Here is a 27,979-nt window from a genome sequence, read left to right on the forward strand (position 1 = left end):
AAGGTAACCGCTGAGCCAGATACTTGTTTGTTGTACCTCGAACATGTTTTAAAGGTAACCTCTGAGTCGGATACTTGTTTGTAGTATTTGGACATGTTTTAAAGGTAACCGCTGAGCCAGATACTTTATGTGTTGTGCTTCAGACATGTTTTAAAAGTAACCTCTGAGTCGAGCACTTGTTTGTAGTATTTGGACATGTTTTAAAGGTAACCGCTGAGCCAGATACTTTAGAGGTCGTGCCTTGGACATGTTTTAAAGGTAACCGCTGAGCCAAGGTACTTAAGGACTTGTGTCTCGGACATGCTTTAAAGGTAGCCTCTGAGCCGGATGCTTTGCTTATTATGTGATGTTAGTAGTCCCTTTTCATGTATTGTATGTTGTTTGGTTTTCAAAGTTGGATGTATCATATGCCTTATTTAATTTATGATTGACTACGCATGTTTTGAATGTTAGTCTCGTGTCTGAGTGCTTGCACCAATTAGTTATATTTATGATGTTCTAATATGTTCTTGTTTATCTGTGTTTCGACATATTGTGGCTGGGAGAACCTTGAGTTACTCCCCACTGACTGTGGCGTTCATGTTTACATGAATGACAGGTGGTGAAGATGCTTACGTGGGGGAAGACGTGTGGGCTAGCGAGAACTAAACCCTTGGGCCTTAGTTGCTAGTTTAGAAACCCTTTATTTGTTTATTCGTGGGATATCTTTTCCCCGCCTTCTAGACTTGGGTTGTAATAATTTAAGTTTGTCTATTGTAGTACTTGTTTCATTTCATTTTTTTGGCACCCGCGTGTTAATCTTTAACTAGTAGAAAAAAAAAAAAGGTTTTAAAAATATCATAAATTTCCGCTTTAATTTATTAGTTATATTTTCCGCTTTATCGCGGGGTGTCACAAGCCGTCACACGCAGCTACTCAGTAATGTTCCTCTACGAATCCTCCTCCTATAACACATATTTATATAATTATCACCCAATCAACATAATACTCCCAAAACTCCCAAATCTACCCAATTAAGGTTTTAAACAAACTCAACGAAACATTATAAAAATTATACAAGAATCTTACCCTCGACGCGACGAACTCAACGGTGTAAAAAACACTATAATCCGACGGTCCTAGCCTTTGGGATTTGCTAATAACGCGATGAATAAAAGGTACGTAACTTCTTATCTTTAATATTGTTATCTAAAAAAACCGTGCATAAATGCACGAGAACTATACTAGTAATTTTACCAATTACTCCGTAGATTAGTAATTTTAGTGTTGTATGACGTCAACAAACCCATGTTCTAATTATTGTTGATCACATCTGATTCCGTTCCTGTCTAACCTTTGCCTTATTTCGTTCATCATATTACCCACCGGCTTACGACTACCACCTTCAATACCGCCCTTCTTCTTTCTCCTGTTTCAGGTATAAACCCTAATTTTCAGATTCTTCTGTTTAATTCCAATTTTTTTTTATGTTTTTCAATAATGTTGCGCTTTTGTGTTCTTATTGTAATTTAATGATTGTAATCACAATTTGGAGAAATATTGAGACCTTTGAAGCTGAAATTTGATTTGTGTATGATGTTGTCGAATTCGTATAAATTGGAAGTATTTACTGGGATGCTTTAGATAATTGGATTAGCTGTTGTTTGAATTTGGTTATTCTGTATCTTCAGCCTGCTGCTTTCATGTTTGATGAACCTCATGTTATCGTTCTCAGCTTCTAATCCCTCCCTCAAACTTCACACTTTAGTCGGAGTTCCGAGTTGTCAGCTTCAATTAACTAATTTTGGCCTTTAATTACCCGATTCTATAATAAAAACATTTAATTAATTTTGGGTAAAGTTGATTTTATTATATCAAGATTTCGATGAAAACCTCTAATCCTGACCGCTGATTTCGTTATCTACTCATCATCAAAACAGTGCAAATCTTAATTGAAAGAAAGGGAGTAAGAACAGATACCAAAAGCTTAACTAATTCAAATAATCGGATGCAAAGTGCTAGAGAAGGTTGGTTTTTGAGTGCATTCAGCTGTAAAGTTGTCCTTGGGTTGCAAAACTAAACTCTGTTTGTACTGAACCGGGCTAAGTGGAAAAGCCCCTACGGATTGAATCTTATCCCAACTTATCTTTCTCCAACTCTGTCGACCCTTTAAATTTAGACTGATTCATTTTATTTGCTCTCCTCACTGATTGTCAAACGACTATAGTTTCTTCGTATGTGCTACACTTGTCATGTAGGCACTTTTTCTTGGTCTTTTACTCTTTTTACCTTCTCTCATCCTCTTTATTTTTTCCACAAACAGAAAAGTGTGCAGTACAGAATATATACAAGCATCACTGGTCTTCTTTTAAAAATATTTGGCTTATATGTCCGATATCTTAGCATTTTTCCTTAGATGAAAAGACAATAGCATTGAAAATAGGTGGTCATTCTAATCTATTCTAACCTGATGCTTGTATATTGCTCTGCACCAATATATGTCAATGCTTTCATCTGCTTAATATTTTCGCTTTTTGTCAACTTTTGCATTCATTTTGCTTTTGTTTGTCTACAAATGCAGAAACTTCTGACCTTATATCTTTGTAGTTTCTAGGGTACAAAAGGCTTTGGCAATATGAAATCGGGGAACTTACTTTTTTCTGGCAGAAATAGACAGGGAAATGGAAAGGCTCCATCTTTGGTTGATCTGTGTGTTCAAACCGCAATTGATAATGTTAAGTACATTGGTGATGTTGGCGCCACAGATTCACATCTTCTTGAGCGCATTTTACCCCATTGTACAGTGGAGGAGTTGATGCATATTGAAAATGCTAACACTGTAAGATGCATCATTCCTGTATGACCCGTGTAATTGATTGTCCTTGAAATTTCAGTTAGTTTTAATCTTGTTATATGTTCCACGTGTAGGAGAGGGATCTAAGTCCAATTACTGATAGACTCTGGAAGAAATACTACGAGGTAAAATTTGGTGCAAAGAATGTAGAAATAGTTGTGGACAGGATGGCAAAGGAAAGGGTGTCATATAAATGGAGGCAACTGTATCAGGTAATCCTCACTTGTGTAAATGTTCACATATCTTCCTTCCACTTTTTTGCTCTCTTCTAGTCTTCTTTTGGAATGGCGTAAAGCTTGTGCCCTTTAACCCATGTTTGAATAAACGTACAATGCCATTAACTTGATTACCATTCAAGATCTCAAGTCATGCTATTATATTGCAGGCTAAGTTAAAGGAGCAGAATGAGATCCAGAAGCAATCATTAGATCGACTGGCACAATCATTCAAGAATGAAAATGCCCGTAATTCCATTTTGCACTCAGTTTGTGTCTCCTCATTAATGTAATTGCCATTTAGACAGGACTTTGTAGATACTGACTTTTTGTACACGTCAATTGTAGGAAAGCAAAGTCGGCAGATCCAGTTTATTGCAAAGGCTCCACCCTCTTCTAAGAAACGGAGTTTTTGTGGAGGTAGTTTTGCTGTTATTCAGTGGTTTTAGTGAAATATCTTTTCGAAATAATCGTAAAGAAATTGCCGTTTTGGTTCGGAATCATAAGTATCTCAAAATGGCGTGTTTGCCTGTGAAAATGACAAAAAAAAATACTGCAGATGGCTGTCTTCCACAATTGTTTATTTATTAAACACGCCATTGTGAATGGCGATTGGCGTGTCTTTTTCCAATTCTACATGGACACCATTTTGACAAATACTTTCGATTCCGAACCCAAACAACAATTTTTTAGTTTCCAAAATAAGATTCGGTTTTAATCACATCACCTTTCCATGCTTATATTTTCACTATTTGAATTGATGTTACTTTCAGCTTTTGGAGCCTCAAGCACTTTCTCCACTGTGAAGAGCAACATAATGAGAAAGGCAAAAGTTGAATACAGGTATTCATTCCATTTTTCATATATGGCTGCTACTTGACAGTAAAAGTTGATTGAAATTGTGCATATGGGATAATGGATTTGTTCCTATCAAGATATGCAAGAGTTTACTGCTTCCTATTGCAGCCGTAGCTAGGATTAGTGTTTCTTCTCCTGTTACTCTGTTAGTACTCCTTGGCTGCTTGAACTTGGAAGCACCCTTCCAGTGGAGCGAGAAAAAAAAAAAAAAAAAAAAAAAAACAATCCCGTGGTTTCTAACTATCATGTAGTGAGGAAAAATGGTTCTCTGAGGTGTTATGCAGCAGCACTTGGTCAATTTGTGCACAATTTTCAGTATGGGTCAGTTGAAAACAACTTGTCTATGTTTTGAGGGGTATGGATACGTATATATAGCCTTCCCTACCTCGCGATGGATGGGAGCCTTATAAGGCATCAGGATAATGTTGTTGGTTAAGCCTGAGTAAATACTTTGTATGTACAATATTGAGCATTAGGATTTGACATTTGTTTTCACCTTCTATGCCTTGCTGGTAGCGCGGAGATGAGAAATAGAGCCGCTGTAAAGAAACCTACTGTACACATTCAGCGAACTGTCATGAGGCCCCAAAAATCACGAGACAAGGGAGCTGTTCCATATTCAAGGCATACCAAGTAAGTGTACAGATGTTGGAACTTGTCGTATTTGTTTACTGATGGAGTTGCTTAGTTGAATGCTCTTTGGCAACCAAGCAAGTTCACTGCCATATTTGCATTGCTTAATCGAGTTTGTATTTTTAGCCTCCCTTTGTGATTTCTTCTTTTTCCCTCTTTATGTTTTTGTACATCCATATAACATATTCAAGGCACTATATTTGTTGTATGTGCGATATAATCCAACCATCTTTACCCATCTGAATGATGATTATTTGAACTGTTTTCTCATTCATGTGTTCTTTCAGTAGTAGCATTCTTAGGCTCTACTAGCATCCATGAAATACAAGCATTGACGGAATTGTCGGATTACAAAAAAATTGAACATCTTCGACACTGTACAGTGTATACCTATGATTATTAACAAATACAGCTACAAAACAGCACTCTTTTAGACAAATAATAATTGCGAGCAATAATCTCAATGTTTATTTCATAATACTATAATTTCTACTTGCAAACAGAAATTAGAAAGTGAACTATAGAAGACACTCCAAAGTCTGGGCTATTACGAGCTGTTTCTTCTTTTTTCACTCGTTATGTTTTTGTAGATCGAAGCAGAACCAAGTTGTACAACAAATCTTTGAGATTACCCCTCCAACGTCCGGTGTCCGGTGAGCGCATCCCTTGACCCCATATTCCACCAAAAACATACACTTGTTGTCCTTTTGATGCCTGTATACGCACGCGGATTTGTACCTCACATGGAAATTCAAGAATCTAATGATTGCTCTACTTCACAAATACAAGAATCGCAACCAGTTTAATGAGTCGTATTGCTGTATTCCATCATAATCCAAAACTAAAGAATAATGATCTTTAGCTTCATTGGGAATGGAAAACTCAAAGAGTAGTTTAATTACAATTGAAAATCCTGAAACAAGCATTTACAGAAAAAAGACAGCAACAGTAGACAAAATGAAGAAGGGAAACAACATAAGATTTTTTTTGCAAACAATGAAAAAACAGCTTAAGATCTGAAGGAGGACAAAGTTCAGAAAGGTAGAAGGAGCAGGGAGATAGAGAAAAACGAAAGGGGAGAGAAACAGGAGAAGAAACAAATTATGAGGCACACCAGGCAATAAAGTTAAAAACGGTGCAACTAGAACAATACCGAATGAAAATATAAACAGCGCCACCAGACATCCAAAAAAACGGGAGGCTGAGGCAAAGCCAGGGATGTGACCCCATTATGTACAAAGAGAGGATAAGCCAACAAACATACTATGGGATAGCATTGCCGGTCACAACCTAAACTCCTGACTTTTCCAGACTCAGAAACTGAAGCTCACGTAGTTTAAAGGAGCGCTCATAAATGCAGCAAGATGTAGGCAGCAGTGGCGGCATAAACAAGGCATAGAGGACAATAGAGTGAAGGATTAAATGGGAAAGAAAACAAATACAAGGATTTGCCATATAAGTTGAACAAAGATTATCAAGGGGTATAGCTTATCAGAGAAGAGCTTGCTGGTATCCAGACGCACAAGTTTGGAACCCTTTAAATGCATTCCTTTTATCATGATCTATTCATCTGTAGCTAACTAACTAAACTATACAAGTTCATAATACGAGAAGAGGTAGGCAAATTTACCAAGACCGTGCAGATTTATGTTGTTTCACTAAAAACAAAGCGAGCATGTATGTAATCTGTTTTCATCAAGTTAATCCCTTTTCACTGTCTTCGATACTGTCGTGCAAAGTATCACTGAACCAACTCCTTAGTGTTTTTTCCCGTCATCTAGATCGGTATCTTCCTTGACATGCTCAACATCTTCAGAAGGCCTTGGCACATTCCAATCTCCCATCTCATCCATAGATGGATGTCGCCCCAAAGGTAGGTTCAAATTGTCTTGTCTTCTCTGCTAATATAGTTTCAATACAGTTAAAAAACATCCAATCAACATACAGAAATTGAAGTTGAACTTGAAGGTAGGGATAACTACCTCTTCGAGCCTTTTTCTTAGATTTCTAGGTTGGCTGTCTTTCTTGTCTTTCTTTAGGTTAATAAAGCCAAGACGTTTCCAAATCTCGTTGAAGAAGTTGAAACTTTCAAGATCACCATTTCTAATACTTGCTTCTAGCTAAATTTCAAATATTTATTAGACGTCAATAAAGGATACAAAAAAGCAAGGCAGTAAACATAGAATGCAAGATGATGAATGTGTTGGATCATGAAACTGCTCGTGAAGACGTGACAATGATGACTAAGTTGACCTGTATATGAATGATGCAAAGAACAATGCTTGCAATAGGCAGCCAATTCTCATCTGGAGACAGCGCGAAATTAGTCCTGTAAGATGAGAAACAATTTTTCTTCAAATTAATCAGTAAGAAGTAGCAAGTGTGCAATATGTAGTAACAAAGAAATGTGTAATACGACCACGAGACTTGCATCGATTTTAGGTCAACATATTAGAAGATGCAGTGGAGCTATGGTTCTACGGTGCAAAAGTGGAATACATGAGTGATGATTACAAATTAAAGAAAGGAAAAAACCTGATGTAAGGGGCGAGGTATACAAGTGCATAAACAGCATAGCGACGCTTGCCGGTGTCCATTAACGCAAACACCCAGCTCTATCAAGGCAAACACTCATTTTAATCACCAGCAAAAAAAAAAATGATATTGAAGGAGAAGCAAAAGTTAGGTAAGAGCAGGTGCATACCAACCAATTGAAGTAAGGGATGACACTGATGATGGTCATGACAGCGAATCTGGCGTCCGTGGAGCTCACAGCTGAGTCGTCATCATCAGCAGCATCCTCGACATCAGCGGTGGGATGGCCGAAAAAATAGGTATTCAACATAGAGGCGCCAATAGCGATGGTGATGGAAGCGTCCGGGTTAAGCTCCACCCTGCATAATCCTCTTCCTCTTTGGACGTGTCTTCCTGATGTGGATTTGACATTTGAGAGAGACAAGGACGGCAGAATAGGAGAGGAACGAGGTACTAAAAAAGGAAGATGAATCGGAGTAGTGACATTGATATTCAGAGGAATCATCTTTTTCCCTTGTTCTGCCCCCTAAATCTGTAGGTAAAAAATCAGAGAGCAAATACTTCTCGGATTTTTCTATATTTCTATATCGTAGCAAAATGAATTCATTATTTAAACATTACGAAAAAGCCCCACACAAAATAAACATAGCATAGAAGCAAGCTACACAAAAGAATATAAAGATACTAAAAACAACTCAGGCGCAAAAAGTATAAACAGGCAGTAGTACATTCAGATCAAAGATCTTATTTGATATTGCTACTTTACTCTGATCCGAGTTTCATAAACATCAGATTTAGGTGGAATTGAGCTTCAGTATTACTCAGATATGTGCTCATCCAGGACACTATAAAACAATGGATCCCAGTTCAACTATACAAAGACACTTTCGACGTGTTTAGAAGTCATAGAGCACATTCGACCCTTGGTAATTAATATATAGACGAAGGGGGAATGACAAGAGTCTAAACCTGATTGTGAACATTTTCAATCAATGATTTTTCTTAATGAACAACAAGAATCCCTAAATTCAATGTTGTTCACACATAATGACGAGTCAATTTATATGGGCTTGTTTGGATTGAGGGATTTGGAGGGAAAAGAAAGGGAGGGTATGTAGAGGATTTAAAATCCAGTGTTTGGATAACAAATAAGGGGGGAGGCAAATGGAGGGGGAGAGATTTGGAGGGATCCATTTTCCCTCCTCCGAGGCAAATCAAAATCTCTTCACAATAGGCAAGATTTGGAGGGAAATTGTATCCAAACACCAACACCCCACTCCACCTCCCCTTCCCTTCCCCCTCCCCTCCCTTTCCCTCCTATTTTGGTATCCAAACAAGCCATAAAACAGGAAAACCCATAAAACAGTACTAAAGTCTAAACACATAAAGCCTAGATGTTACTCCATACTATCAGTAAATAAAGTGCAACAAGTATCAATTCCCGCCTCGAAAACGATCAATTTGTTCCGGTTGACGGTTGCAGTTGCCAGAAAAAGAATGAATACTATTGGTACAAGGACAAGCTTTGGATAATCAAAATATCATGAAAGGTTGCTAAACATTGAACAGGCTCGTCTTAATTATGAAAAAAACATAAAGGGCACGTAAAGTGAAGCAATATAGAAATTGTATGCTAATGAATCAATAATGAAAATCCTAAAACCTAAACATGATCAATACTACTACAAAGTACTGAAGAAGAAGAAGTAGTACCTGTAAAGAGTAGAAGAAGTGAAGAAGTAGTGGGTTTAGTTTCAGAATCAAGTGAGAAGAGAAAGGGATTGAGGAATAGTTTGCTGGTTTGGTAAGAAAATGGAGAGACTGCTTGCTTAACTCAACTCCATGGCTAAACTTGATGCAATGACTCAAATACTCTATGACTCCAAGTTCGGTTTGGACTTCACTTTCCTTACTTTTTTTGGGAGGCTGTAATACATCGTCGACGTTTTGTAACGAATCGTCGACGTTTTTTTTAAAAAAAGACCATCACTACCCTTCCCCACACTCTCTCTACTCTATTCTCTCCCAATCCTCCCAAACAACAAACATAAAAAAAAAAAAAAAATCTAGAATATTAATTGGATTCAATGTCAAACAACGAATCACCTAAATTAACAGCTAGCGACGAATCATTAAAATAGTAAATTAATGGGAAAAAAAAAAAGTTCGAACCATGGCCGGACATTGAGTTTCAACGTCTGTGGCCAGTTCAGACGACGTTGAAACCCAACGTCTATGCCTATGTTGGACGAGGAAACTCATCGTCTAAGCCCAGGAAAGACGCCCAAATTCAACGTCCAGGCTACAATAATGGTCGACCAAGTTCAACGTCTAAGCCTATGTTGGACGACCAAGCTCAACGTCTACCTCCACACCCGACGTTCAAATTCCACGTCTATAGCCAACATGGACGTTTATTTTCAACGTCTATGCCCCTCCCTCACGTTCAATTTCATTGTCCCTCACCTTTGTCACAACAACCACCAACAACAAATCCGACAACAACAACAAGAAATGCGAAATGCGAATTGTAAAACTACACAATTAATCTATCAAATACAACAATCAAACAAATAAACAATCTTAAAATAATTCAAATAAAAAAAAAACCCGATTTCGAAATAAAATAGAGGTTGTTCATTACTCACTTGTAAGTGGGCCGGTGTTGGAAGGGGCAGTTGAGGCGGTGGCTGGTGATGGGAAATAATGGTGAAGTGGCGGTGCGGTGGTTGAATGGTGCGGATGTGAGTGGCAGTTATTCTCAAAAGAGATAATAAGAAGGAAAGTGAGTAAAGGGAAAAGAAAAGTGGTGGTGGTGCGGTGATGGGGCAGTGGTGCGGTGGTGGGGCGGGTGGCAGTGGTGGGGTGGGTGACAGTAGTGCGGTAGTGATGCGGGTGGCAGTAGTTCGGTGGTTGAATGGTAAGAATGTGGTAAGAATGGAGGAGGGAGGGAGAGAGGGATGCAAAGGGTAAGTTGGTCTTTTTGTGTGTGAGGTGAGTGGTATGTGTATTGTCAAATTTAGGGGGTGTTTGGTTGGAGCTTTTGGAATGGATTGGAATGGACTCAATCCATTCTAGTGTTTGGTTGGGGTGATTTGGAATGGAGTTAGATACCCAATGGATGCTAACTCCACCCTAACCCCTTCGAATCCCATACCCACCCTCTCACCTTGGATTCAAACTCCATTCCCCCCTTCTATAATTTATGGTGAACCAAACAAGATTAGGCAAATATGGATTTAGAACCCCATACTACTATACTATCAAACTCCATTCCATTCCATTCCAACTTGTTGAACCAAACGACCCCTTAGATTGGTCCACGATTAAACTTAGTCTTACAAGTAAATTGTGTCGATCTTATGCTAGACGGGAAATGTCTCAAATCTATATTAACTTAAGACGGAAAACTATTATTATTATTATCTCTATTAATACTATCCGACTAAAAATATTTATTTTTATATAAACAAGCTTATAAAAATACAACTTTTATAAAATTTATGTTTAAAACGAAATTAATTAAATTAAATAATTTAAAAATATAAAATAAAGTAACTGAACGGTTAAATAAATTATAAATGTCAAAATGAGAAATTTACGGGTGTTACAAAAACAGTACAACAAGAGAAAAAAAGGAAACACAATAAAAAATAAAAAACCACAAAAACAAACAGCTAACTAAGTAAATTAATTAAACACCCTAATAGGAGTTTGACTAGGAGGTGGGTACTGAGGATAAACTTGATTATAAATCAAGCTTACTACATCGGCATCAAGACGGTGATCAAATTGAGGCACTTCTTCGTCTTCCCATGATTTTGGTACATTAATAAACCTGTACGAAATGAACCTTTTCATCAGATGAGCGTCCTCAGCGGTGGCAACCCATAAGTAAGGCCCAGCGTGTACATAACGATCCTTAGGGTCGTCGGCATAAAAGTCACTTTTGCCTCTTTGATGGTCACGTGATGTATACCTTGCAGCGAGTTGTTTTGCTTGGCGAAAATCGTCAAGACCATCCCCTCGAAACTCGATCAGAGCATATCCAAGAAGCCCACGACCAGCAATCCAAGCCGGGTGGATTGTCCTAACATTTGAAAACTCATTCTCAAAGAGGATGTCCCTCAATGGGTTAAGAGACTTAGAAGTTGGCTTCCCATCATCATAACGTATGACTGGGAGATTGTGAATGATGCACGTAATCGGGTTGATATAGCGGGTTACCGATTGCTGAGGAGGTGCGACTGCGGATGATGAAGACGATGACATTTTAATTATGATATGTATGTATATGTATATTATTTAAAAAGTGAAGTAGAAAGGTTAGTAATAATTAAAGACTTAATTATTAGAATCTGATGAAGTATTAGGATACTCATCATGAATTTCGGTATAGAGCAAGTCGTAGATCGGCCCTTCATTATCACCGGGAAGTGCAGGTGGAATGACCTCTTTTTCCGATGACATAGGCACGGTGGCAAGAATGTAATGCTTCATGCAATATATCAGCAGTTGATGATCAAGATGGGTCGCAACCCATAGATAAGGGCCTTGTTGTTTATCATCCGAATAGAAGTCCTCTTTCCCCGCATCTTCCCCCGCAAATCTCGCCCCTAATTTTCTTGCCTGACGAAAACTATCACGGTAGTTGGTTTCGTCAAACACGATAAAAGCGAAGCCTACAAAACATTGCTCGTTTGTAGACACATGGTATACTTTTTTAACCGCGGTGAAACCGGAGTCATGAAGCATTTGCGTCAACCACCCAAAATTAGGGTTTAAACCCTTTCCATTCACACCATAATGAACCGGGAGATTATGAAGAATGCAAGTAAAAGACTGTGCGTAACGAGAATGTGATTGTAGCTCCGATACACCAGCCATAATTTTTTTAGAGAGAAATTAAAGAGTAAATGTGACACCCCCATACTCCAAGTGCCTTACCAGGACCACTCAGATATAGAAACGTCACCATCTCGGTTACCTGAGACAATGATAATCAAATGACAATAAAGAAACATAATTTAAATAGCAATACGGTTTAAAGCGGTACATATCCAAAACCAAAATTGTTAAAAGTACGATACATGTTCTCAAAAACCAAATGTCCCGAACAACTAAAGTATGACAGCGGAAGACTCTAAACTGCTCGCCGTGACTCATCCCAGCTAGCCCAAATGCCTCAAATCAAACCTGCTCAATAACTGTTCACCATCCCCGAATGGATCACCGCAATTTTTAAAACAATAAACGGGGTCATTACTAATTACACGACATAAATCATAAAAGACAGAAGTCAAACAGCTCAATCGTCACATCAAACCCCAAACTCCATAATCAACCTCCTCATAACTGACTACACACTAAAGTGTGTAACCCTGCCAGAGTACCCATCGCAACAGGTACTCCACACCGCCGCCAATGGGGGACCGCAGCCGTACCCACCAAATCCCCGCTCATCTCCATCGAGCGATAAACTCATGTTCATTAATGTGCACATCCCTCCTGTGGCGGGTTCAACGGGAGGCGAATCAAGGGCGTGAAGCCACTCCCGCAAGTGACTCCACTCAGTCAGGGACGCGCCCCGAAGATCACAGACAGATACAGAACAACAATGATAATATTCAACAACCGTCACAATACCAACATTATACTTTAACTACAATCATCACAAAATCACCAACCACAACATGTAATTAATGCTGAATAGGGAAAACCCTACCTGAAATGCAACACAAAAGCAGACGATCTAGCAGCTGTCTCAAAATCTCTCTTCTACGAACCCTCCTCCTATACATACAATCATACAATCACTATTAATACAACATATTCATAAAAAACCTCAATCCCAAAATTAGGGTTTAACCAACCTCAACCAAACGCTAAAAAAATGGCATGTAGGACTTACCCTTGACGCAAGGATCACAATGATATCAAGAACAATTGAAACCGACTCCTCTAGCTCCGGGATTTGCCAATAATGCGGATGAATCAAACAACGTAGTTGCAATCTCTCTCTTTGTGAATTAGGTTTGTAAAAAGTGTTTAGAAAAGATAACGGAGTAGTTTATATATTAATCCCGCATTATTGACAAAACCCGTCAAACATTACCCGATAACCGACATACTCGATCGAGTACCCTACAGGCAGACTACTGTTTCGTAACTCAAAACATACTTACTCGACAGAGTAAGCCCCACTCAATAGAGTACCCAGAGACCCATAAAACCGTAGTATTACAGTAAATGTTTGATAATTTAGAATTTGACCTAAAACATTATGAAGACATATTTATAGAATTATTTTGGTCAAATTGAATATTATTGGTCAAATTGAATATTTATTAAAGAAATTGTGGGTTTTATTGTCAAAATCAGTTATACGACAAATAAAAATCATATTAAATCACTCTATACTTTTACCTTGTTTGTAAATGTTATCCCCTCTTTTATTGTATACCTCCTCAATTTTAGTAAATTGGATGTACAAAGAGAACTTAAAAATGAATATCTTAACATAATTTTTCATATAACGTCCTAAAATATTATAATAGCGTAAGAAAATTAATATATCGTACTATAAGGACAATATAAAATAAACTTTTTTAAAGTCGTCTTATGCAAAAATTTAAATAAAATGCATTGTGGTGAGAACAAAACAAATTAAACCCAAACAAACCACGTGCTACAACAAGTGAGAGAAAAAAATCCAGAAATACAGCATTGAACAAAAAAAATATTGCGTGAAGAGAAAAATGTATAAAGAAATAGAGAGAATTCTCATCATGCACTGTATAAATAAACAAAAATGCATTACTCCACCACCAACATTGTAAGTCTGTAACCAAATGGGTTTGGTGTGGTGGTTGCTCACCTCATCCCTTAACCATGAGGTCAGGGGTTCGATCCCTGCCCATGGGAATGGAGCAAACTCTTTGGCCAGCCGTTTACCTCTTCGTGAGAGCACCCTCGGCGAGGGATTATACACTGTTGTCGACGGTGGACACCCCGGTTTACACCAAAAAAACAAAAACAAAAAACATTGTAAGTCTGTAACACACTAGCACCCCATGAGGTTATAAGATTAAGTTATCCACATCGGAAAAATAAGAAACTTATGATATGTTTATAAAGGATTCCACTCACCACTTACTAACAAGGTCTTGTACTTTTGTGCTTAAGTGAAGACAAAATAATGGTCCAAAAGTGCACATACCATCTTATTGGGGTTGTGTTACGACAGTGACGGTACCACCAACCTATCAACCTAAGAGTGTGGAAATGAAAAGTGTACTAGATATATAAACACATACATTATGTTAGTTAATATAAATATTATTTTAATATTATTTATCGCCAAAATACGTGAACAACAATTCATGTACAACATTTTTGCGTGTTAGTGGAGGCAACAAAGATATCAATATGTACCAAACAAACGAGGTTACGTTGTGCATGTGCTTATATAATTAATCTCAAACGCACCCGTGATTTTCACGGACACAAAAACTAATGTATATTTCTTATAACACATAATGAGATTGCAATGAGATTTGTAGTTGGCTACTATTTAACTCAATTTATCATCTTTGCAAAATTTTAAAATTTAGGATTTTTGACAAATTGATATAAATCATATATTAAGACTAAACATTTATTAAACTTCATAACCATGTTACTATTAAAAATATGATTTATGAGAATTAAAATATTGAGAAGATAAAAAGCCCTATAATCCTATATGTTGATCAATTGGTGGGGTTACTCATGAATTTATTGAATGAGTTCCCACATGAATGTCAAGAATTACTGGACTCATTGAAGGTATTTTATTAAAAACCACATGTTATTAGTATATTAATCAAAATAACAACAAAAGTACAATATATAGTTTTGAAAATAAACCAAAGTTGTCAGATAAATAAGGCATTAACTAACAAACTTTTATGTATTTCAAAACTATATCTTTTTAAATGGATCAACTAATTGCTCAGACGAATATAAACATACAATAAAAATCACAAAACTAAAAACAGATAAACCCGTGAATTTCACGGGTCACAAACCTAGTTATCCTATAAGATCATCTATCTTATAGATGTAATGAACCTAGTAACACTTCCAGGGTAAAGTTAAGAGAATATTACAAGCAAAACTGCATAATGAAAATGTAGTTAGTGCAAATTGTTTTATAAGATCATCTTATGAATAAAATTAGCCTTAGTAATAAAAAGATTAACACTAAATAATTATTTAAAGTCCATTTTATTCCAATCTATATCTATATAATATAGTTAAAAGGCTAGCTAATTCATTAAATTTTATTCCATGACACTAATGCATTAAATTTTATTCCATATCACATTTCCTCAAATAATTTGTATTTAGTATTTCATTATAAATTATTTAATGAGTGACAATACAACAATGATGGATAATTCTTACTACAAAAAATATACATTTTATGATGATAATGTAATTAGTGACCCAGAAAAAAAAAAGAGTAAACTCCTATTTGGAGAGACGTTTGTCAATTATTAATCATTTTCTTTAAAAAAAAAAATAAAGATTACATGAACACAGAAAAACTTAGACTATCTCTATGATAATACCTTTTTTTATGAGACCAATTTTAGAAGTTTTATTAAGTTACCCTACAAAATAATTTTTACAATTTGTTGAGATCAACTAAAAAAAATAGTTTAAGTACTTGTGAACTTAAAAATTGAGAAAATATTGTGATAATGACGCTCTCAGTAATAGATTGTCTTAAAGTAGAATTTAGAACATAATTGAACACATTATCTATAAAATATTATTAAAAGGCTAGCCTAAAAATGTCATGTAGACAATGCCACATGGGATGAAAAAAAAGTCACGTGCAGAATAACAATGTGACTTGGCAAACTAATATAACATGGATTACCAATTTATTATTATATTGCATTAATTTAATTCACTTATTTCCTTTAAAAAGACATCCATATTCCATTAGCTTTAAACTTAATTAACTAAAAAAAACTACAATAAAAAAATACTGATTAACTATAGGTTAATAATTTCAAGATATTTCATATGGAGTAGTATTATATGTATTCGAAATAAAAAAAACTGAATACATAAGAAATTAAGAACGAAGAAGAATAAATGAAGTTAAAAACAAAAAAACTGTATTGTCAATTCACTATTTTTTTAAAGGCACTATTCACTATTGTTGTTACTATAAAAAAAATAATATACTATAACTTTGTTGTATGTAGAAGATGTTTTATAAAACTAATTAATCCACAAATGAGTATTAAAGATCATATAAAATATTTTCTTAGGAAAATATAAAATATATGGAAAAGAAAATATTTATTTAATTTAAGTAATTTACAAACAAATTCTGTAAATACTTAAGTGAAATTAAACATTAATAATATAATTTTAAAAGGGTAGTAATACCATGTATTTAGTTCATGAAATTATTTCACGTAAAGGATAAGGTTTTGTAAAAAAAAAAAATTGTATTGTTTAGCAATATATTTAGAAAGTAAAACTAAAATAATTATATTTATAATTTTGTGTTCATGGTGAATTTAAATGAGACCTTCTCCATTCCACTTTTATTGTTTAATTGAGGGCTGTAAAACGTCCTCGACGTTTTATAACAAATCGTCGACATTTAAAAAAAAAAAGACACTCATTACCCTTCATCTCCCTCTCTCTACTCTATTCTCTCCCAAGCCCTCCCAAACTAACAACACACTTAAAAAAAAATCCACTTTGTTCATCCGATTTAATGTCGAACAATCTACATCAAATGCTATCCAACATCTGCATTTACGAGAATTAAACGTTAGATAAACATCGATAGAAAATAAAATAAACAATAAAAGCCAATCTGAAGATTATGATGAAAATAAAACAAACAATAAGTCTATGAAAATAAAAGCCAATCTAATCCGAAAATTATGATGTTGAAAAAAAAAAAATCAGACGTATGAATTCTACGTCCATGGCCGTTACGGACGAACAATGTTAACGTCCCTCACCAGCGAAGACGGTGAATTTCAACGTCTCTATCCATTCCAGACGATGAATTTCATCGTCCCTAACCATTTCAGACGTTGAAATTCATCGTCCATCACCAGCCCAGACGGTGAATTTCAACGTCCAACACCAACCCCGACACCCACGACCCTCCATTCCATCCCCCTCCTCACTGGTACGACAACAACGACAACAACGACACAACGACAACAACAACAACTACTACTACTTCGAATTGGGTTGAAATAATTAAAAAATATAATCAATCCATCCTAATCTACAAATCAAACAACAACAAAGACGAACAACAACAAAAAATCCATCAAGATTACAAAAATAAAATCAATTTTACAAAATCTAATCTAATTAAAATCGATTTCTATAACCAAAAGCATAAACTAATTACAAAAATTAAATCGAAATACTTACTTGTGGTGGTCGGCGTGTTGGTGCTGCGGTGCTGGTCGTCGGAGGTGGCGAGTGCGGCGGTGGTGGGTCTGGCGGTGATCGACGATGGCGGCAGTCGTGTTTGTGGGTGGTGGGTTTTTGGAGGAAGAAGAGAGGAGAGAGTTGAGTAGTGAGAGGGAGAGGAAGGGCAAAGACGTCTTTTTTATGAAAAATGTCGACGATTCGTTATAAAACGTCGGCGACGTTTCGCAACCGGGTATCTTATCTCACTGGTCTAGGTTTTTATATAATAAAAAGGATGACAGTTCAGTGATGGTACACGTGTGACTTTTTGTGTAAATTTTACAGTAGGGAGTATCACTTATTAACTAGCTTTACAAATGGTTACCCAAGTATATAAAAGAAACAATTTAGAATGAATCTTAACTCGGTCATCATATAAGACAAAAGCTTCAAATCTTTGTTTTATGGGGTGATGAGGGACTGTTTTTATGGGTTATCTTACATTTGAGTCATTTATAATTGAATGCTTGTTTTGCTTATTATAAATGGTCCGTTACCAATTATTTACATTTTTGTTCAAGTGACAAATATTGAAGAAATGGGTTACTTGTTCATATTCATGAATATAATTTGGCATGAAATGTCTTACTTGGATTATCATCGGCTCATTACACTATTTAGTCTCTTTCCAAGTTGATTCTTATCGCTTGGCTGAGTCGTATTCTTATGATAATGCCTTTATGCTATCAAAGCGTCTTGCTTGTGACGGGCTAATCCCGTCACAAGCTGAAGACCTCTCACAAAAAGGGAGATAGGATAAGGTGGGGCACCCCCCATGTGCTTCCCCACTCACCTCTCATGGGTATTTTTTGAGAGGAAATGGTATCCGTCACAAACTTGTGACGGATATCGCCGTCTTCAATGAGATTTTGTGTTATGCTATACCTTTTTGCTTGACTTGTCTTTACGCCTCTTTCGGACTGTCCTGCCGATTGTGGGTTTAGCTCATATCTCCTGCCTCTTTCGGACGGTCCTGCCGATTGTGGGTTCTCTATTTCCGATCTGTCTTCGAGTCTTGGATGCGGACTGTTCTGCCGCATGTCGAATCGGGAACCCATCTTGTCCGAGAGTCGCGATTTAGACTAGGACTGAGTCTTGGGAGTACTATTGTCGTCCTATGAGGGGAATTATATATTGATATATGAGTAGTGAAGGTCTTGCTTGGTATAGATATTGGTATTTGTCTTTCAACTTTGTCTTGGTCCTATCGGATACTAGGGGTGAGCTATAAGCCCTCTAGTTGCGATATGATCGTCGGGATTGATGCTCCCATCCGTTCTTATGGTGAGATGCAAGCCATAAGTATGAATGTGACATTAGTAGCCACGTCCGTGCAATGTTTTCTAAGTGGTTTTCCAAATAATGGCTACAGTTTCTATTCTTGTAATTTGCATTGGTTGATCCCTTACTTAACTGCTTCATATGATTCGGATTCTAAATCTCATATCTATGTTGTATTTCCTTGAAATGCGTGCTTTTGTATAAATGACCGTATTCTTGTCTTTCATATTATTTAATTGTCTCACATGAATAGTTGAATCTTTATTATGCTAATATTGGTCTATCTTGTTCCATCTCATTTAATTGCCTTGTTTACATATAAACTTGATATTCATATCTTTTGTAAGTATCTTATATGATTTACCTGTTTTAGTTCTTTGTTATGTTCATTTCGACAATTTGTGGCTGGGAGAACCTTGAGTTACTCCCCATTGACTGTGGCGTTCATGTTTACATGAATGACAGGTATTAGTTGGTGCATTCATGGGGTGAAGACATGTGTGAGCTAGCGAGCACTTTGGCCTTGTAGTCAGTTTATTAGGATTGTTTAGACTCACCTTATATTGTATTGTCATTCGAGGGATATATTTTCCCTCACCTTGACTATCACGTTTGTATAATTTAAACGTTTTTTCCGCATTCTTTATCTATGTTTTGGATTTTAATGAACCCGCGCTTTAAATTTTAAAAGTTTTAAAAATTTCCTAATTTGCGCTTGAATTTATAAGTTATGTTTTCCGCGTTATTGCGGGGGTTCACAGTTTTGTTTTTTGCGCCATTGTATAATATGCTCGTTTTAATATATAGTTCTACTCTTTATTACATGCAAATGCTTATTAACATAGATTTTAAATAACTTGCGAACAGACAAATGAATAAAACAATAACATATAATATAATGACAACGGTAGTGCATAAGAACCGTGTTAGAATATAAACATCTCTAAAAATAAATGTAAATTGGAAGATATTAATAAGATAATTACAACGGTTCTTATAAGAACAATGTTAGATTATGCAATTGCTGAATAACATATATTTTAAATAACCTTCTTTCTTTCTTTCTTTCTTTCTTTCTTTCTTTCTTTCTCTCTCTCTCTCTCTCTCTCTCTCTCTCTCTCTCTCTCTCTCTCTCTCTCTCTCTCTCTCTCTCTCTCTCTCTCTCTCTCTTATTACTCAAATTATGTCAAGTGCGTGGTAGCTCTTCTTCTTCTTCCTCTATTTCAACAGGGACATGTAATTGCTCAGTTCCGGCAGTATTGCGGACTTCTTGGACTTTGAAAAATCCGGGAAGAAAGTTTCTTACTTGAAAATTCTATAATCCCGAGACTAAAATGCGTGGATGCAATTATTTCAAGTGGGTTGATGAACCAATGACGGAGTGACAGAGGAAGGTTATAAACAGGTTAGTGAATGAGAAAAAGAGCATGGATATCAAGATTACTCAAGTGAGAAGTATACTACATCAACTTGAAGAATCAAAGCGGGGAAATGACAGTGAAATATTGAAGGCAAAAGAAGAATGCAAGAAGTTAACCATGGATATCGTAGAACTCAAAAATAATGAGGCATGGCTTAAGTTAATTGTCAAATTTCTTCTTCTAATTGTCATTTACCTAGTTTATTATGTATAGTGGTAGTTGTACTCTTTATGTGTAAACTTGTAATCCTTTAAATTATTTGGAAATAAGCAAGATTTTCTGAGAAACATATTGTAATTAGCTGGCATATACCAAATGATGCTTTATTTCTTGGCGGTAAAATCAAACACAATGAAATATAAAATAAAAAGGTTATACCTAAACCGTTGTTCAGGACATATATAGTTATAACGGTTCAGGCCGTTTTTATGTATATAAAAATGATGCTTTATTTCTTGGCGGGAAAATCAAACAAAATGAAAATATTACAGACAACGGTTATTTCTAACCCGTTGTAGATAGTACTAATCAATTACGGTTTCAAACAAAACCGTTGTCTTTTTGGAAACAAAATACAATGGTTTTTCTTATACCGTGTTTATTACTTTCCAATAAACAAGGTCTTGCAAGTGTTATATTATTCACACATATATACTCTGAGCTTCCCCTCCCCCGCATAATATCCTCAAACATTGAGCTTCTCCTCAACCACCAGCCTACCCTATCGCCGTCACAATCATCGCCATCATCGCCATTGCCGCCGCCAGATCAATCCGGATTCTCCTCTTTAAAGAATTAATAAACCCTCCTCTCTAGAGATTTGTTTGTTCTTATAAGTATGCATTGTTATTATTTGTTAATTAATTTCTAATTTAGATATGGTCCAAAAGCGGAAAAGAAACGATGGAAATGCGTCAGGCGACGACTCAGGTGATGAGAATAATTTGCAACACACTGCGGGTCGAATGCGCCACATGGTTTCCCTAGAAGCAATTAATTCAAAGATACATAATCCTTTATAGTGGGATAAAGATACGGGGCTGCCATATGGTGAGAATGCCGGGTATTTTGCGAGTTGGATTGGTTGTTGTGTAAGACAATATATGCCTCTCGGTACGCCGCGTATCAGTGAACTGAGTAAAATACGGAACACCATGCTAATGAACAGAATAAAGGTATGTATATACAATAATAAATGTTTTAGTTGAAATTAAGTTACTACTTGATATGTGTATTAGCCGAAACACTTGTATCAACTAAGCTCATCATATATGTAGTTAGCTTACGTTGTCCCCGAAAAGTATGATAAGTACCTAAAAAAAAGACAGGGGAAGCCCTCAGTTCTTGGAAGTTAAAGATTGCTGAGAAGCACTTGTTCAACAAGGAAACGGGGGAGATGAACAAGAAACCACCAACAAAGAAGTATCCATATGTCAGTCAAGACCATTGGGATTGATATATCTCTTATAGGCAGTCTGACAAGTTTAAGGTAACTTAATAATAATAATAAGTAAAGAAGTGTACTTAGTTTAGTGTTTGGTCATGCTTACGTTTCTTGATACAATTTATTTGATGAAGGCTATGAGTGAGAGGAACAAGGCGAACTTTTCAAAGAAAAAGACCGTATTTTACGGCTCCCGAGGTGGTTATAGATTGATTAAGAAGAAACTTGTAAGTATATAATTCTTATAGTATTAGACTATTAGGTGTTTTAGTCGGATGTTATATATGTTCATAGTAATCATACATATTTTGAGAGGATATCAATGTGATGAATGATTGTAGGCAAAGCTTGGGAAATCCAGTCGTCACGACGCTTGGGTGGAAGGTCACACTCCTAAGAATTGAAAGACGGAAACTGAATATGATAAGGACATCAAAGAGAAAATTGTAAGTTTGAATAAATATGTCACTCCTACCACTAGTGGTCGGAGTTATATAATTGTGAGTTGCTTAATGGTTTTATGCGTATGTAGAGGAACTGTGAGAAGGAGGTACATGAAGGAAAATGGAAGCCTGAAGGACGTGATGACATTCTTGCTAGGACAATCGGCAAAGCAGAGCATCCAGGTCGTGTGAGAGGGGTATCGACGCATGTTGGTATCACTAAGTATTTTGGGAAAACTATTCGAAGTGGTGATGATTCCAAGAAGGTAATCTATAAATACTGTATTTAAACCAACGTAATTTATAACTATATATGTTGACATTAATTTCTACTACACAGCTACAGAAAATAGTCAGGTTGATGGTGAGAATGTTGGAAACTGGGGAAAAGCCATCAGAAAAAGAGTTGGATATGGTTCAAGAAGTCATAAAGGAAGCAGAGGAGGAGGAGGAGGAGGAGGAGGAGGAGGAGGAGGAGGAGGAGGAGGAGGAGAAGGAGGAGGAGGAGGAGGAGGAAAAAGTGGTAATAATATTTATGTCTTATATATATACAATGTGTTATATCATTTGGAAAATCAGTACGTGTTATATGGACAAGTGTTAATGTACAGAAGGAAGCCGATGAGGACATGACAAGGGAGAAAGAAATGGCAAAGGAGACTGAGGTGGGAGCCAGGATCGATATCAGGCAGTTGAAGAGGAAGAGGAAGCCAGGAAGACCGTGACACAGGATGAGATTGAGGTAGTTGATGATCATACGTTCTTCTCTACACCGAAAAAGGTAATAACTGCTAGTTTATAATTATTCATCTCAATACACGTTTTTTACTTATGAAATTTATTAAAGATAGTGAATGTATGTGTACTAATTGATTAAAGTTGTCGTGAAGGGCGATTTCAAGGTGGCTTGTCGTCTGTTCTATTTACAGGGGAAACAGAAAGTTGCTGTTGCTAGGGGATACGTGTTCGCTTACGACCGACTTCAACAAGTTAAGGTTCATGGTATACCCCTTCGTCACAATTGCAGGAAAGTGGAAGTATTTCAATTATATAAAGACGAGTATGGGGAAGTAAAAGTACCATTTTCTAATGAGGTGATCACTTATTTGAAAGAAGTCCTAAGCTCTTATGTGCAATAATAGCCTAACAACCTCATCAATGTTGTCATCCCCGAGGTATCTATACGCAAACGTTAATTATTATTTGTTCTTTAAATATATTAGGGTACGAATAGTAACACATCGTAAGTACTTTAATTTTTAGATTTGCAGAAGTTAAGCAAAGCCATGGAGGCAGGTAAAGCAATTACTACTACGTCAACGGAAGTTGTTGCAGTCAAGCCTGCTTATGATTCTTATTATGAATCGTGTGAATATAAGAAAATGAAAACTGCTTCGCTGAAGGCTTTGCACAACCTGACTGTAAAGAAGTCACCTAGAGGGGATGCAGTCATGATTAACATTGAAGAGGAAATTATGGACGCAGCTGATATAGCCGTACTGGACCCGAAGCAACTGATGGAATTTGTCGACCTTGACAATTTAGATGTTGTACACATTTTGATTTGAATGAAATAAGTTTGTTCACATTTCTTGTTCACACTAACAAAACTATTTAGTCATTTTCATTTACGAATAATGATGCTTGTTCAAATTATCATTTACAATAACATTCTTCGTTCCATGTGGCGTAATAGGTACCTAAATAATCAGTTCGCTGAGTGGAAGGTCCCAATTCACGCCTACGGATTCTTAAGTCCTAAGGCGTTCTCTGTGCACAGAATTTCATACGAAGAACAAATCAATAGTATCGCTCGTCGGTTGATGTCGACCAAAAAACTATGGCTTGCTCCCTACAAATGTATGTATAGTAGGTCATTATTGTAATGAATCATGGTCTATAAATTTATTATTAACATGCTTAAATGCGTGTAAATGAACTAACAGTTCAATGTTCCAAATTGAATAGGAAGCATTGGGTGCTACTGGCAATCCAAGTGGAAACAAAAACAGTGTACTGGATTGACTCTCGCGAAGGCAAACCCTCTAACAGTTGTGTAAGGATGATAACTAAGTAAGTTTACAACCTTCAATAATATCATTTGTTATTATATTACTTGAGCCATATATATGCAAATAATAATGGCACGTGTGTATATTTATGAATTAGTGTTTTTGAAGCAAAAAAAAAAAGATTATGTCCACTTGGGAAATATGAAAGCAACGCTGTTCCCAATTTTATCACGCCATTAGTAAGTGTATTCTTAATAATTACTCGTATCATTTAATTAATGTTTATGCGAGAGATTGATTATCTAATTCAGCTGATTTGTGTGTGATTTATATAATAGTCTCCTAAAGCACCAGACGACAAACAATGTGCCTTTTACGTTTGTCAGTCCATGTGGGAGGTTATCAACAAAAAACTATCTACCATTCCGATACGGGTTAGTGTGATTTAAAAACTATTTAAGACGTAAATTGAGTTCAATTATGTATACTTCCATGTATTATATCTATTTTGATTATGTATATTTTGAATTGTAGTTTCCACTAATATTCAACAAAGCCCCAGAATATTCGCCAGAGGACATCAATCAGATGAGAAATATGTGGGCCAGTTATGTTGTTTCATTAGTGGAGTCTCAATAGTTTTCTCATGCTTTATGTACGAGTGTGTGTATATATAGAGCCATTGTGTATTGGCTTCTTTTGTTTTTTTGAGGAAGTTGTGTGTTTGGCTTTTGATCAAGCTGTTTGTACTGTTTTGAAACTGGGTTTAATTGATCGCGGGGTGTAATATTTTGATGCAGGATTGAATTTTTGCGATTGCTGGCTGCTTTGGAATGCTATTTTCAGTGATGCATTTTGCTACAAAGCATTTCTTTGAAAAAATAGCATTTCAGTAGCTGCTAGAACAAGCTAAAATCATTTAAAAAAAATAATTAAAAAACGATAACGGTTAAAAACAACCCGTTGCAAACAATTATTTGACAACGGTTTTATTTAGATAAATAACCATTGACATATTTTCCCTCCCATTCAAACCGCCAAAAATATAAGATAACGAACGATAACCGTTGTCGAGTTCAAAATTTTTACAACGGTTTATTTAAGCATAACTGTGACACCCCCATACTCCAAGTGTCTTACCAGGATCACTCAGGTATAAGAACGTCACCATCTCGGTTTCCCGAGGCAATGATAATCAAATGACAATGAAGAAACATAATTTAAATAGCCAAACTATTTAAAGTGATTACAAGTCCAAAACCAAACTGATAAAAGGTACAATACATGTTCTCAAAACCAAAGGTCCAAACAACTAAAGTATGACAGCGGAAGACTCTAATCAGCTCGTGGTGACATATCCCAGCTAGCCCAAATGCCTCTAGTCAAACCTGCTCAATAACTGCTCACCTTCCCCGAATGGATCACCACAGTTTTTAAAACAATTAAACGGGGTCAGTACTAATTACACAAAACAAGATAAAATACAATAGTTACCAAATAGCACAATCGTCACATCAAACCCCGGTCTCCATGAACAATCTCCACGTAACTGACTACACACTAAAGTGTGTAACCCTGCCAGAGTACCCATCGCAACAGATACTCCACACCGCCAGCGGGGGACCGCAGCTAGGGATGTCAGTGGGGCGGGTTTTGGCGGGTCTCTCGCCCCACACCCGCCCCACTTGGGGCGGGTGCGGGTAAGGATTTGACGGGTCGTTGGGCGGAGATGGGTTTCAAAAGTGTCATTCGTCGCGGGTCGTGGGGCGGGTGTGGGTATGACGTGAGACCCGCCCCACACCCACCCCGCCCACCCCGCCTCGCATGACCCCGCTCCGCGTATACCCGCCTTATTCATAAACCTAAACAAATTTGTAATATATAAAAATAAAATTTATAACTTACATAAAAAGCGTAAACCATTTTTTCATAAACCTAGAAAAATTTTATTTGCTTCTTAATTCTTACCCACCCAAAACCCAACAACGAAACCCCCCTAAAAAAAAGAAACGTTAATCCTCAAACTATTTCGTGGTTTGAAAAACTTGTGTACTAGTTAATTAAACGTTAGACCATTTTGCGGAAACTTATTTGTATAAGATGTACGAGAGTACGAGACTACTATGTTTTAGATTCAATATTTATATTTTTAAAAATTATTTTTTGAGGAGATAGGTAATTTGGCGGGTACACGGGTCCCCGCGGGGCGGGGACGAGTTTGAAAGGTTCAACCCGCTGCGGGTTGCGGGGCGGGTGTGGGTACGCATTATAGTTCGCGGATGCGGGTGGGGGTTGCCCCTCCTCCGCACCCACCCCGCCCCATTGACATCCCTAACCGCAGCCGTACCCACCAAATCCCCGCTCATCTCCATCGAGCGATAACCCACGTCCATTAATGTGCGCATCCCTTCTGTGGCGGGTTCCACAGAAGGCGAATCATGGGCGTGAAGCCACTCCCGCAAGTGACTCCACTCAGCCAGGGACACGCCCCGAAGAACACACACAGACAGACAGACAATCAGCAATCACAATACAACTCAACAATCGTCTGAAACAATCAACAACACTAACTAGAACATAAATTACCATACATATCATGTAACTAATACTGAGTAGGGAAAACCCTACCTGAAATGCAATAACAAGCAGCAGACGATCTAACAGCTGTCTCAAAAACGCTCTTCTACGAATACTCCTCCTATTCACATAACCATATAATTACTAACAATCATAATAACCATCAACCCCCCCTCCCCCCCCCCCCCCCAATATCCCAAACTAGGGTTTAAACAAACTTAACTAATTACTATAAAATTGGTATGTAGATCTTACCCTCGACGGAAGGATCACAAGGATGTAAAGAACAATGAAATCCGACCACTCAAGCTCCAGGATTTGTCGATAACACGGATGATGCGAAGAACGTAGGTTGAATCTCCTTTTTAAAGTTATTAGGTTTGTAAAAGTGATTTTTGAAGATGACGGAAAAAATTATATATTAATCCGTGTTATTAACAAAACCCGTTGAATTAATACCCGCTAACCGAGCTACTCGATCGAGTAACTGACGTACTCGATCGAGTGCCACTTACTCGATCGAGTACCCTACAGATAGAATACTGTTTCTAAAATCAAAACACCCTTGCTCGACAGAGTAAGGCCCACTCGATAGAGTACCCAGAGACTCATAAAACCGTAGTATTACAGTCTTGCTTCCTTAAAAAAAACTTCGTCCCCGAAGTTCAAACCACAACCAAAATAAAAACATACTACCACACTCCCGACACAACAACCAAAACAAAACTCAACACAAAAACTCCGACACATGCTACCAACCCAAACTCAACCTGACACAACTCACTACCAACTATACCAAAAACAACATAAAAAGGTGTAAAAACACTTCGCGATCATCTCCTACCCCCCTAAAAGAAACAAGGTTACGTCCTCGTAACCATACATACCTGATAAAAAAGGAACGGGTAACGCTCTCTCATGGCCTCCTCTGCCTCCCATGTAGCTTCCTCAACCTCATTATTGGACAAAAGGATCTTAAGCAAAACTGTCTCACCATGTCTAGTCTTCCTAACCTTCCGGTCAATAATCTGCTTAGGCACCTCAAGGTAAGACAAGGACTCATCTAGCTCTATGCTCTCTGCCTCTAACACATGTGACGGATCAGTCACATACTTGCGCAGCTGAGATATATGAAACACGTTATGTACCCTATCCAAAGAAGACGGTAAAACCAAACGATAAGCAACCTCTCCAACCCGGTCTAGGATCTCATATGGT

At 37.0% G+C, this 27,979-nt stretch overlaps 2 protein-coding genes across 11 annotated transcripts; one reads left to right on the forward strand and one right to left on the reverse strand.

Moving 5' to 3' along the window:
- Nucleotides 1–1,246: 1,246 nt before the first annotated feature.
- LOC141592654 (uncharacterized) lies at nucleotides 1,247–19,619 on the forward strand. Of its 7 annotated transcripts, none has more exons than XM_074413407.1 (8): nucleotides 1,259–1,417; nucleotides 2,647–2,818; nucleotides 2,908–3,045; nucleotides 3,219–3,297; nucleotides 3,397–3,468; nucleotides 3,822–3,891; nucleotides 4,423–4,539; nucleotides 5,130–5,343. In XM_074413407.1, exons 2-8 carry the CDS (start codon nucleotides 2,795–2,797, stop codon nucleotides 5,194–5,196), a joined length of 567 nt encoding a protein of 188 aa, XP_074269508.1. In that variant the 5' UTR covers nucleotides 1,259–1,417; nucleotides 2,647–2,794; the 3' UTR covers nucleotides 5,197–5,343. The 7 variants fall into 7 exon arrangements, with proteins under 7 accessions (XP_074269507.1, XP_074269508.1, XP_074269503.1 ...); XM_074413402.1 differs by having other exon boundaries at nucleotides 1,262–1,417; nucleotides 2,561–2,818; XM_074413403.1 differs by having other exon boundaries at nucleotides 1,262–1,417; nucleotides 2,594–2,818.
- On the reverse strand, nucleotides 4,953–10,062 carry LOC141592653 (uncharacterized). Of its 4 annotated transcripts, XR_012521195.1 has the most exons (7): nucleotides 8,788–8,974; nucleotides 7,244–7,606; nucleotides 7,075–7,154; nucleotides 6,793–6,868; nucleotides 6,522–6,659; nucleotides 6,170–6,440; nucleotides 4,953–5,253 (listed from the first exon to the last, which is right to left on the reverse strand). XR_012521195.1 is itself a non-coding variant. In XM_074413399.1 (6 exons), the coding sequence occupies exons 2-6, from the start codon at nucleotides 7,577–7,579 to the stop codon at nucleotides 6,297–6,299; spliced, it is 774 nt and encodes a 257-aa protein (XP_074269500.1). In that variant the 5' UTR covers nucleotides 7,580–7,606; nucleotides 9,723–10,062; the 3' UTR covers nucleotides 5,938–6,296. The 4 variants fall into 4 exon arrangements, 3 of the variants coding, with proteins under 3 accessions (XP_074269500.1, XP_074269501.1, XP_074269498.1); XM_074413399.1 differs by lacking the exons at nucleotides 4,953–5,253; nucleotides 8,788–8,974 and adding an exon at nucleotides 9,723–10,062 and having other exon boundaries at nucleotides 5,938–6,440; XM_074413400.1 differs by lacking the exon at nucleotides 4,953–5,253 and having other exon boundaries at nucleotides 5,938–6,437; nucleotides 8,788–9,114.
- Nucleotides 19,620–27,979: the final 8,360 nt, after the last annotated feature.

Source organism: Silene latifolia, chromosome 7 (assembly GCF_048544455.1).
Source record: "Silene latifolia isolate original U9 population chromosome 7, ASM4854445v1, whole genome shotgun sequence".
NCBI classification, from domain to species: domain Eukaryota; kingdom Viridiplantae; phylum Streptophyta; class Magnoliopsida; order Caryophyllales; family Caryophyllaceae; genus Silene; species Silene latifolia.

Bases quoted from the DNA above. Each gene is read 5' to 3' on its own strand.
- LOC141592653 (XM_074413399.1), bottom strand. From the start codon at position 7,579: ATGATTCCTCTGAATATCAATGTCACTACTCCGATTCATCTTCCTTTT. The intron at 7,155-7,243 runs GTATGCACCTGC...TTGCCTTGATAG, and splicing joins TCCCTTACTTCAATTGGTTG to AGCTGGGTGTTTGCGTTAAT. The intron at 6,441-6,521 runs GTAGTTATCCCT...AAACTATATTAG, and splicing joins TAAGAAAAAGGCTCGAAGAG to CAGAGAAGACAAGACAATTT.
- LOC141592654 (XM_074413402.1), top strand. From the start codon at position 2,615: ATGAAATCGGGGAACTTACTTTTTTCTGGCAGAAATAGACAGGGAAAT. The intron at 3,046-3,218 runs GTAATCCTCACT...ATTATATTGCAG, and splicing joins AATGGAGGCAACTGTATCAG to GCTAAGTTAAAGGAGCAGAA. The intron at 3,469-3,821 runs GTAGTTTTGCTG...TGTTACTTTCAG, and splicing joins GAAACGGAGTTTTTGTGGAG to CTTTTGGAGCCTCAAGCACT.